General features: G+C 42.2%; 1 protein-coding gene across 1 annotated transcript; it reads left to right on the forward strand.

The window, feature by feature from the left end:
* Nucleotides 1-1,793: 1,793 nt before the first annotated feature.
* Nucleotides 1,794-10,826, forward strand: LOC115119144 (laccase (multicopper oxidoreductase) domain containing 1). The gene is made up of 5 exons (XM_029647894.2): nucleotides 1,794-2,505; nucleotides 4,887-5,065; nucleotides 7,031-7,199; nucleotides 7,305-7,530; nucleotides 9,074-10,826. The coding sequence occupies exons 1-5, from the start codon at nucleotides 1,977-1,979 to the stop codon at nucleotides 9,279-9,281; spliced, it is 1,311 nt and encodes a 436-aa protein (XP_029503754.1). The 5' UTR covers nucleotides 1,794-1,976; the 3' UTR covers nucleotides 9,282-10,826.
* Nucleotides 10,827-11,854: the final 1,028 nt, after the last annotated feature.

An 11,854-nucleotide genomic window follows, 5' to 3' on the forward strand; every position in this document is an offset into this window, starting at 1 on the left:
TTTTAATACATTTGCATAATAAAAAAGAAACTGTTTTCACATTATTGTATGTAGATTGCTAAGGAAAAAATGTATTTGATCAATTTTAGAATAAGGTTGTAACGTAACAAAATGTGGAAAAAGTCAAGGGGTCTGAATACTTTCAGAATGCACTGTACATTATCAAGCATTTCACACATGTTATTCAGATACTGACTGTTACTACTTGGTGGTCTATAGCAGCTTCCCATCAGAATGGACTTTAGGTGAGGCAGATGAACCTGTAGCCATATTACTTCAACAGTATTTAACATGAGATCCTTTCTAATCTTTGCAGGAATCGGGTTCTGAATATAAACAGCAACACCTCCACCATTGGCATTTCTGTATTTTCTGTAGATGTTATAACCATGTATTGTTACACCTATATCATCAAAGATATTATATAAGTACATTTCAGATATTTTCAGAATATGAATGTCATATGTTACTAGCAAGTTATTGATTTCATAAACCTTGTTTCTTAAACTATACATGTTAACGTTGGCTATTTTGAGCACTTTTCTGGGATGCTTGATTGTTTTCATTGCTTAACTGGAATGCTTAGCAGAAGTAGACATGCTCATGTTATTTATGTTAGTGTAGGGTGAGCTGCACACAGTGGACTTCCTACTAGGGCACACCACCTCAGTGGTAATAGTATAACTCTGGTTCATAGGCACATAATTACAGCATACAATAGCTGTAGGATCAGCAGAGGCATTCAGGGCAGTTAGAGGGACATAAAATAGGTTACTTACATTGTCTACCAATGAAACTAGGATAATGTACATTTGCTGAAGCATTACGACAACTCGGCGACACAATGATAGGGATTAACTGAGCTGGGATTGGGTCATTGATAAGTCATTGTCTCAACGCAGCCTTATAATGCTGTAAAAGGATCCAGGAACCCAAATGATTTGGGCGGATCCCATCCTCCTTAAAGAATTAGCTTTGTTTCCTGAAGGTATCAAAATTGTTCATACATTTTACACACACAGGGCTGCAATAGTTACGTAGCCAGTTATGGAGGGCTAAAAGTCTGCTGAACTTCTCAATGCCACAATTTAAGGAGGGCAGAGGGCCAGATATTATGGGGTGTTTTTTGGTGTCAAGCAGAGACCCAATCAGTTCTTTAAAATACATATTCAGCCCTGTACACTACCTTTCGATTACATTTGACATCCTGCAATTGAGACCTGGAGAAGATAGATGAGCTGAGTCATAATCACCTGACACAGCACACCCTTGAGCACACCTTCTGTACTTGTCTGTTGTCTTGTTTGTATTTACAGTATTCTACTTCCTCTTCATCTAAACCAGACCAGCACAAACATGGCCAAACATTATTGATACAGTATGAATGATATGATATGGCTATAAGGAAGTTATGCGTCTTCAAAACAATAAAAGGGATTGAAGAGGAACAGTCAGAAAGATTATATTGGGTTACCGCTGTTTACCGGTGTACAGTCCGTCGCAGAAACCCCGCGCTGGAATTTCCGCGGAGGGTGGACGTCACTAGTTACCACAGCTACAAAGTCATAATTATGGCTAAACCCCCGCCTATTTCTACAATTTATCTTCTTAAAATATGATTTGAAACCTAACCCTAACCACGCTGCTAACATTTTGCCTGACCCTGGCCTTAATTTAAGACCATAAAGCTAATTTTTGTTTTGATGAATTTGTAGGATAGACCATTTCGACTTTGTGGCGGTGGTAACTAGTGACAACCCCGGAGGGCGGGAACAGTGCTATTCAAGGAGGAAGTTCAAACTCCCTGGAGTTTCTGAAAGCGGCGTGTTGACGCATGAAAATGTGTTCCTCTTTGCGTAAAAAGGCACATCGCCTCTTTGAAATGCATCATTCATAACACACTTGTAGAGAATCTTTTATCTATTAGTTAAGTTGTTTCCGTTTATTGGATATCACTATTGCATTTACTTGACAACATGTCAGAAGTCTTCATTATAGATCTAATTCACTGTCGGTGTCGGCAGCACAGCTCGTGCGTGGAGAGGCAAGTAAAAAGCGTCACAGGTAGGAGCGATGTGGGCTTTCAGATATATCTACTATTCGGACCACATGGTCAACGTTGTAATGCACACGGCGAGAACAAGATGTCTTTGCTGGAAACGTTTTTCAGTCAGAAGACAAACGTCCACGTATTGGACTACACCACTGTTACGGAGTCTTGGTACCGTTTCAAACTAGCCGTGGATCAACTGGACTTACGAACGGTTCGGGTCTTCACCTCAAAAAAAAGGAGACCGATGTTTGAAGCATACATTGAGCAACTTTTCACGGAAGTGTATACATTTGAGTACATCACATCACATGACCTCCCGTGCCCTGGTCATGTGCAATGCGACTCACCTTTAGCTCCACCTGGCAGTGAGGTCAGAGAGGAGGTCAGAAGCTTTCTGCAGCAGTTACCTTCTAAAGGAGACGTCACCATACTGAGGTCCACTTTAATTTCAGGTAGGTGTGTGTAATACAGTATCTATTACTGTAGTGTAATATTATGCGGAATTATCTGAAGACTATCATTCAGCAACCTCTTCAACCCCTCTCCCCTCCCTCCATGCACCTCTCTTCTCTCTTAATTCAATGTAAGGGCTTTATTGGCATAGGAAACATGTTAATATTGCCAAAGCAAGTGAACTAGGTAATAAACACAAGTGAAATAAACTATCAAAAGTAACAGTAAACATTAACTCACAGAAGTTCCAAAACAATAAAGACATGACAAATGTCATATTATGTGCAAATAGTTAAAGTACAAAAGGGAAAATAAATCAACATAAAAATGGGTTGTATTTACAATGGTGTTTGTTCTTCACTGGTTGCCCTTTTCTTGTGGCAACAGGTCACACATCTTGCTGCTGTGATGGCACACAGTGGTATTTCACCCAATAGATATGGGAGTTAATCAAAATTGGTTTTGTTTTCTAATTCTTTGTGGAACTGTGTAATATGTGTCTCTAATATGGTCATACATTTACACAAGGTTAGGAAGTGCAGCTCAGTTTCCACCTCATTTTGTGGGCAGTGAGCACATAGCCCGTCTTCTCTTGAGAGCCAGGTCTGCTTACGGGAGCCTTTCTCAATAGCAAGGCTATGCTCACTGAGTCTGTACATAGTCAAAGCTATCCTTACTTTTGGGTGAGTCACAGTGGTCAGGTATTCTGTTTAGAGCCAAATAGCATTGTAGTTTGCTCTGTTTTTGTTTGTTAATTATTTCCTGTGTCAAGTAATTCTCTTTTTTGTTTTCTCCTGATTTGGTTGGGATTAACATGACCATTTGGTGAATTCTTCTGCATGAAGAGTCTCAATTTGGTGTTTGTCACATTTTGTGAATTCTCGGTTAGTGAGCGAACCCCAGACCTCACAACCATAAAGGGCAATAATATTGATTCAAGTATTTTTAGCCAGATCCTCATTGGTATGTCAAATTTTATGTTCCTTTTGATGGCATAGAAGGCCCTTCTTGCCTTATCTCTAGGCTCGTTCACAGCTTTGTGGAAGTTACCTGTAGCGCTGATGTTTAGGCCGAGGTATGTGTAGTTTTTTTGTGTGCTCTAGGGCAACGGTGTCTAGATGGAATTTTTATTTGTGGTCCTGGTGACTGGACCCTTTTTGGAACACTATTATTTTTGTCTTTCTGAGATTGACTTTCAGGGCCCAAGTCTGACAGAATCTGTGCAGAAGATCTAGGTGCTGCTTGTAGGCCCTCCTTGGTTGGGGACAGAAACACCAGATCATTAGCAAACAGTGACATTTGACTTCAGATTCTAGTAGGGTGAGGCCGGGTGCTGGAGACTGTTCTAGTGCCCTTGCCAATTCTTTTATATATATGTTGAAGAGGGTGGGGCTTAAGCTGCATCCCTGTCTCACCCCACGGCCCTGTGGAAAGAAATGTGTGTGTTGTTTGCCAATTTTGTTTGTGTACATGGATTTCATAATGTCATATGTTTCCCCCCCAACACCACTTTCCATCAATTTGTATAGCAGACCCTCATACCAAATTGAGTCAAAAGCTTTTTTGAAATCAACAAAGCATGAGAAGACTTTGCCTCTGTTTTGGTTTGTTTGTTTGTCAATTAGGGTGTGCAGGGTGAATACGTGGTCTGTCGTATGGTAATTTGGTAAGAATCCAATTTGACATTTGCTTAGTACATTGCTTTCACTGAGGAAATGCACTAGTCTGCTGTTAATGATAATGCAGAGGATTTTCCCAAGGTTGCTCCCACGGTAGTTATTGAGGTCAAATTTGTCTCAACTTTTGTGGATTGGGGTGATTAGTCCTTGGTTCTAAATATTGGGGAAGATGCCAGAGCCAAGGAGGATGTTAAAGAGTTTAAGTATAGCCATTTGGAATCTGTGGTCTGTATATTTTATCACTTCATTGAGGATACCATCAACACCACAGGTTCTTTTGGGTTGGAGGGTTTGTATTTTGTCCTGTAGTTCATTCAATGTAATTGGAGAATCCAGTGGGTTCTGGAAGACTTTAATAGTTGATTCTAAGGTTTGTATTTGATCATGTATATGTTTTGCTGTTTGTTATAGAGACAAACATATTGGAGAAGAGGTTTATCCATACATCTCCGTTTTAAATAGATAACTCTGTGTTGTTTGTTTAGAGTTTTCCAATTTTCCCAGAAGTGGTTAGATTGTTTGGATTCTTCAATTACATTGAGCTGATTTAGGTGGACCTGGTCAAACCAGGCTGTTCAAGGTGAAGTGGTGGGCCAGGTAAACATTTGGTTTTGAGGCACAGATACAGGAAATACTTGCATTCTCTCTTTCTTGCTCTCTCCCCACTTTGTCTCTCTCTGTGTGTGTGTGTGTGTGTGTAGACTGTTTCTCCCATGGATTCACCACACGTACAGGAGGTATTTCCTCCATCTCCACCCTCTCCTCTCTCAACCTGTTCAGTAGCTCCAGACGCAGAGACCCCATGACCCTCGTAGCCGAGAACATCCGCCGACTAGCCCAAAAGGCTGGGTTCTACCCCCGACGCCTGCACCTGGTCAAGGTATCACAGCACAGCAAATAACATTAATGTAGCCTCCCTGGATGTAAGTGTAACATGGCCTCAAGAGGTCAACCAGAAGAAGACTGGCTACAGAGTGTGAATTATAATGTGTGTGCACACGCTTAACTTTATCTCCAGAGTTAGAAACCCTTTTGGTCAAGTTTCCCCCACACATCGGTGCAGGCGGAGCGTGTCTCTATAGGAAACGTCTTGAGTTGCACAAAAGGGAATGTAACGTTGCGGATAAAGTTCAGAATGACACAATTTCATGTGTACAACATCTAAAGACCTACATCACTATACTGAGAGTGTGTCCGTTTCTAAAAAATACATATTTGGGTATTTTTGAGATTTTGTTCATGTATTTTGCGTGCTCTGATACTGCACAACAAGCAATGAGGAAGTGAATCGCGGCTGGGGTAAGTTTCTCATAAACAACATAGGATGCATTTTCTCCATAGTTTTTGATGGTAGGCCACTCTGGTAGGCCTACATTATGATCAAATAGCCACAGTAGCCTACTTGACCACTGTTAGTTTTAACTTAAAGCGGGTACAGCCTGTGTTCACGGTAAACACACACCGGAAGTTGCACAGAATTTTCACAACGTTCAAGTTTGCACTCAGCAGACCTGAAATTAGCTGACAATGAACAAAAATGAGAGGAAACATTTGTCTGGACCCTTCTATAACAGGCCATTTACATAAAACATTTAGATTTACTTCAGACATAGAAAAATTATCCTTTAATATTTACCACTGTAGAAGAAAAAAATGCAATTTAAATAAATAGGAGAATGGTTCAATTAGAATTAATTATAGACCCCAAAGTTGACTTTGTTGCATTTAGGGGCATTCATGTCTCATTCAGGGCCCCCCATAATTTGCACTCTGACAAGCCACGCCTCTTAAACTGGTTCCTCTAGGTTTTTTCTTAGGTTCCTGCCTTTTAGGGAGTGTTTCTGTGCTTCTGCCTCTGCATTGCGTGCTCTTTGGGGTTTTAAGCTGGGTATCTGTAAAGCACTGGGGTTTTAAGCTGGGTATCTGTAAAGCTCTTTGGGGTTTTAAGCTGGGTATCTGTAAAGCTCTTTGGGGTTTTAAGCTGGGTATCTGTAAAGCACTTTGGGGTTTTAAACTGGGTATCTGTAAAGCTCTTTGGGGTTTTAAGCTGGGTATCTGTAAAGCTCTTTGGGGTTTTAAACTGGGTATCTGTAAAGTTCTTTGGGGTTTTAAACTGGGTATCTGTAAAGCTCTTTGGGGTTTTAAGCTGGGTATCTGTAAAGCTCTTTGGGGTTTTAAACTGGGTATCTGTAAAGTTCTTTGGGGTTTTAAACTGGGTATCTGTAAAGCTCTTTGGGGTTTTAAACTGGGTATCTGTAAAGCTCTTTGGGGTTTTAAACTGGGTATCTGTAAAGCTCTTTGGGGTTTTAAGCTGGGTATCTGTAAAGCTCTTTGGGGTTTTAAGCTGGGTATCTGTAAAGCTCTTTGGGGTTTTAAGCTGGGTATCTGTAAAGCTCTTTGGGGTTTTAAGCTGGGTATCTGTAAAGCTCTTTGGGGTTTTAAGCTGGGTATCTGTAAAGCTCTTTGGGGTTTTAAACTGGGTATCTGTAAAGCTCTTTGGGGTTTTAAGCTGGGTATCTGTAAAGCTCTTTGGGGTTTTAAGTTGGGTATCTGTAAAGCTCTTTGGGGTTTTAAGCTGGGTATCTGTAAAGCTCTTTGGGGTTTTAAACTGGGTATCTGTAAAGCTCTTTGGGGTTTTAAGCTGGGTATCTGTAAAGCTCTTTGTGACAACTGGTGATGTAAAAAGGGCTTTATTAAATACATTTGATTGATTGAGGTCTAGACCGTTATGGCACAGGGAGGTAGTGCACGTGTCCTGTACATCGTGTAACACTCACTCCAGTGGGTTGTAGAAAACATCATTGACATCATTAAGTGGTTAATGCTGAATAGCTGTTTCTGCCAGGTGAACCACAGCAGTGACGTATGGGTGATGGGAAAGGAAGACGAGCCACACGACTATGATGGCATCGTAACCAATCAGAGAGGTGTTGTCATAGCTGCGCCAGGAGCTGATTGCATGCCCCTCCTCTTCACTGACCCCGTGGCCAGGGTCATCGGAGTAGCTCACGCTGGTGAGACACACACAAACTTTAAGTACAAGACACTATTAATATTCCGTAGAAAGATGTCTGCTGGTGCGTCATTATAAAATGTTCCTTTGTGTTTCCCTCTGTCAGGATGGAAAGGAACCCTGATGGGTGTTGCCATGGCTACAGTCAACGCCATGGTGATGGGATTCGGCAGCAGGGCGTGTGACGTCACCGTGGTGATCGGGCCGTCGGTGGGGGCCTGTTGCTTTACACTGGAGAGAGAGCAGGCTGCAGACTTCTACTCTATCCACCCGGACTGTGTTCCTGACATGGCTGAGACCAGGCCTCATGTCAACATACGACTAGCCACCAGGTTAGTTTGGCCAACTATACAACGCATAGACAAATAGCTCGTTCAAGCGCGTCCCTTTTCTCAAACATCGTTGGTCACTGCCTTTCAAAGTGTTGCATTATGGGGATAAAAATTGTCCGACTTGTGCCTGTCTATATGTCGACTGCATGAACTTTACAAACATCTTGTGAGCAAGTTTCTGCAGCTGCTCTACACGAGCTCCCTCCTGCAGCCATCGCCTGCATGCTGGGAGGCTCTATTATCAACCAATCATTAGTCTTTTACCCACGCAAATGTGATGAAAGACATGACTGAAACAGGAACCATCTTTGTCGCGATTCGTGTATACACATACAAATGAATGTGATATTTGAGTCTCTCTGTCACTTATTGATTGTACATTGTACACATATAGTATGCCAGTTTGTGAGTGAGCGATATGGGGGTTGGAGACATAGAAAGAAAAACCTTTCTAAACATTGGCAACACTGCCATGTTGATCTGAGCCTTGCTGTTGGAAAACCACATTAATATCTGACTTCCGGGCCTACCGAGGGGCGCAGCGGTCTAAGGCACTACATGTCCGGGTACACAGCCGGCCGCGACCGGGAGACCCATAAGGCAACGCACAATTGGCCCAGCATCGTCCGGGTTAGGGGAGGGTTTGGCCAGCCAGGATGTCCTTGTCCCATCGCTCTCTAGCGACTACTGTGGCGGACCGGTGCATGCACGCTGACACGGTCGCCAGTTGTACGGTGTTTCCTCCGACACATTGGTGCGGCTGGCTTCCGGGTTAAGCGAGCAGTGTGTCAAGAAGCAGTTTGGCTTGGCAGGGTCGTGTTTCGGGGGATGCATGGCTCTCGACCTCCCGTATGGGAGTTGCAGCAATGGGACAAGACTGTAACTACCAATTGGATATCACAAAATTGGAGAGAAAAAGTGGTAATAAAAATAATTGACAAAAATCTATAAATATCAGACTTCCGGCTGTCGCAGTTGCTATTGGACTTTCGTCTACATTCAGTTGCTTGAGCCTTACCACTCTTTCTCTGACGTAATGTCCTTAAATCACTGATAATGAAAAAGCTTTGACTCCCAGTTGAAATAATTCCACAGGGTCAATAATGAGGTCACTATGAGGTCAAACTATGATGTGGTTTTTATGATAGGTGCTGCTAGGCTGGAGAGTTGCCTGATTGATTTCCTATAGGGTGTTACCAGGTTACCACTCTCCCTGATCTACTACCATAGAGTCAGTTCCCCTCAGCCACTCATCTGATTGCAAAGACAAAGTTCATGCCCTGGGAGTGATCTCTGTGAGTGGATACTGGTTGTGTAGGGTGATACTATTGAAATGATCATTAGTCCCATCAGGTTAATGGATTACCAATCTAACCAGCAGAATGATGGAGAGTCCAACTAAAGGGGCAGTATTTCTTCTGAACACATATTTCACCGTAGGGGCATGCTGACCATGGAATAATTAAAGTAGAATCATCTACATTGTTTAGACCAGGGTCTCTTCTTTTCCTGTGTTTTTAAACTTCCACGTTCTCCATTCCAGAATACTTCTCCAGAGGGAAGGGGTCCTGCCTGAGCGTATCCATGACGACACGGTGACTGACAGGCCGAGCGTGACCCTGTGCACATCCTGTCACCCTGAGGCCTTCTTCTCCCACGTCAGGGACGGGCTTAACTTCGGAACACAGATCGGCTTCCTGTGGATGGACGAAACAGGAACTACTGACTGTTTCAGTAGTTCAGAACACTGAATTAATTTATGTACAGTACCAGTCAAAAGGTTTAGAACACTTACTCATTGCAGGGTTTTTCTTTATTTTGACTATTTTCTACATTGTAGAATAATAGTAAAGACATCAAACCTATGAAATCACACATATGGAATCATGTAGTAATCAAAAAAGTGTTTAATATATTTTATAGTCTTCAATGTAGTGACCCTTTGGCTTGATGACAGCTTTACACACTCTTGGCATTCTGTCAACCAGCTTCATGAGGAATGATAATCCCACTAAGCGCAAACCAGATGGGATGGCGTATCTCTGCGCCACTCGAATGCTGTGGTAGCCATGCTGGTTAAGTGTGCCTTAAATTCTAAATAAATCACTGACAGTGTCACGATCAAAGCACCCCACACCATCCCACATCCTCGTCCATACTTCACGGTGGGACACACACATGCAGAGATCATCCGTTCACCTACTCTGCGTCTCACAAAGACACGATGGTTTAACTTTAAAAGTTCTTGAAATGTTCCACATTGACTGACTTTGATGTCTTAAAGACATTATGGATTGTATTTTCTCTTTGCTTTTCTATTTGCTTATTGAGCTGTTCTTGCCATAATATGGACTTGGTTTTTTACCAAATAGGACTGTCTTCTGTATACCACCCCTACCTTGTTACAACACAACTGATTGGCTCAAACGCATTAAGAAGGAAAGAAATTCCACAAATGAACAGGTACACCTGTTAATTGAAATGCATTCCAGGTGACTACCTCATGAAGCCGGTTGAGAGAATGCCAAGCGTGATTAAAGCTGTCGTCAAGGCAAAGGGTGACTACTGTGAAGAATCTTACATATAACATATTTTGATTTGTTTAACACTTTTTTGGTTACTACATGAATCCATATGTGTTATTTCATAGTTTTGATGTCTTCACTATTATTCTACAATGTAGAAAATAGTACAAATAAAGAAAAACCCTTGAATGAGTAGGTGTGTCCAAACTTTTGACTGGTACTGTATATTAAATGCACATGTAGCCTTATCTGTCTGTGGTAAAGTTGCATGCAACATAAAAGCGGTACACTCCAGATATGATGAATCTTTCCATGAATATTCACTTCATATGCAAACACTTATTCATACACAATGCATTATTGTGTTTGTGTGAGGATACAGAATTATTTTGGTTCCACAGAAATACAGTAGCAGGAAATCTGATATATCAAAAGGTGGCGCTAGCACCACCAAAATAATACTGTATCCTCACACAAATACAATAATGCATTGTTTGTTTATCTTTGTCTCAATCTCTTTATTTGAAAGATCTCAGGAGTCAAGTCTATGAATAGGCCATGTTGGGTGCACATAAATGAAAACCCAATATAGAAAGTTTGATTAAAAGAACCTCCATAGCGAGGCATATAAAGTCTCTCTATCTTGTATGATCTTGTATTTTAGTGTTTTATGAGGCCATGGTCTATTAAAGCTACCATTAAACACATCTTCACTGCATTGTATAAGTTCCACACCAGCTACTTTAATTAAACTTGACTAATTAAGATCAACAGCTGTGCTTAATCTGTTCTAATATAATAACCTAGCCACACAGAGAGAGGAGAGACAGACAGAGAGGGGGGAGACAGACACAGAGAGGGAAGAGAGTGGGGAGACAGACAGAGAGAGCGGGGAGACAGACAGAGAGGGGGAGAGAGAGGGGGGAGACAGACAGAGAGAGCGGGGAGACAGACACAGAGAGTGGGGGAGACAGACAGAGAGAGCAGGGAGGCAGACACAGAGAGGGGAGACAGACACAGAGAGGGAAGAGAGTGGGGAGACAGAGAGAGCGGGGAGACTGAGAGAGTGGACGGAATGCATTATAGATATTATAGGTAGTGTTGTTGCATACATTGGGCGCTAGGGGGCAGTATTAGCTTTGTTATAAGCAGGTATGTTTTGCTGGGAGAATGAGTCAAGACACTGGGGGATACAGGCCTCTAAACACAGTAGAGTCCTCACAATACTAGCAACCCTATGAACACGTTCAGAACTCTGGTCTTAATGGCTTAGGTGTTGGACTGATCTATGTAAGGTTGAGAGTTTTAATGCGAGCGGCCAGGTGGAGAGTTTAGCCAGGACAACATCCAGGGTTAGCACTGTGTGGTAAGTGCCAAGGGATCTCTTAACAGTCTCTGAAAGCACACATACACACTCACACATAGTGGTGCTGGCAGATCTCAGATGACAGTGTGAGTTTGGGTGTGTCTGTGTAAATGATATTGGAGTTTTTCACGCCATCATTCTGCCAGAACAGCACAGAAAGCCACGGCCTGAGAGGGTGAGACATATACACTCTTCCTGGGATCAACTGGTGTGTCTGTGTGACCCGATCAGGTTTTAGCCTCTGTGGTGTAATAGGACCTGTTTTATGTGTGTTGTATGTGAATGCATCAGTATCGTAGGAAGGAACTCCTTACTGCAGTACTTTGCAAATATCGGTGTTGCATATTTGATTGTTTATGTTCAAATTAATGGAAGCCTCTGTTAGGATAGACACTGGGCCAGTAACAGAAAGCTTTCTGGTCCATAATCCCCG

This window comes from Oncorhynchus nerka, linkage group LG3, assembly GCF_034236695.1.
Source record: "Oncorhynchus nerka isolate Pitt River linkage group LG3, Oner_Uvic_2.0, whole genome shotgun sequence".
NCBI lineage: Eukaryota > Metazoa > Chordata > Actinopteri > Salmoniformes > Salmonidae > Oncorhynchus > Oncorhynchus nerka.

Excerpts from the sequence above, each read along its gene's own strand:
- LOC115119144 (XM_029647894.2), top strand. The coding sequence starts at position 1,977 with ATGTCAGAAGTCTTCATTATAGATCTAATTCACTGTCGGTGTCGGCAG. Across the intron at positions 2,506-4,886 it reads GAGGTCCACTTTAATTTCAG|ACTGTTTCTCCCATGGATTC; the intron begins GTAGGTGTGTGT and ends GTGTGTGTGTAG. Across the intron at positions 7,200-7,304 it reads CATCGGAGTAGCTCACGCTG|GATGGAAAGGAACCCTGATG; the intron begins GTGAGACACACA and ends TCCCTCTGTCAG.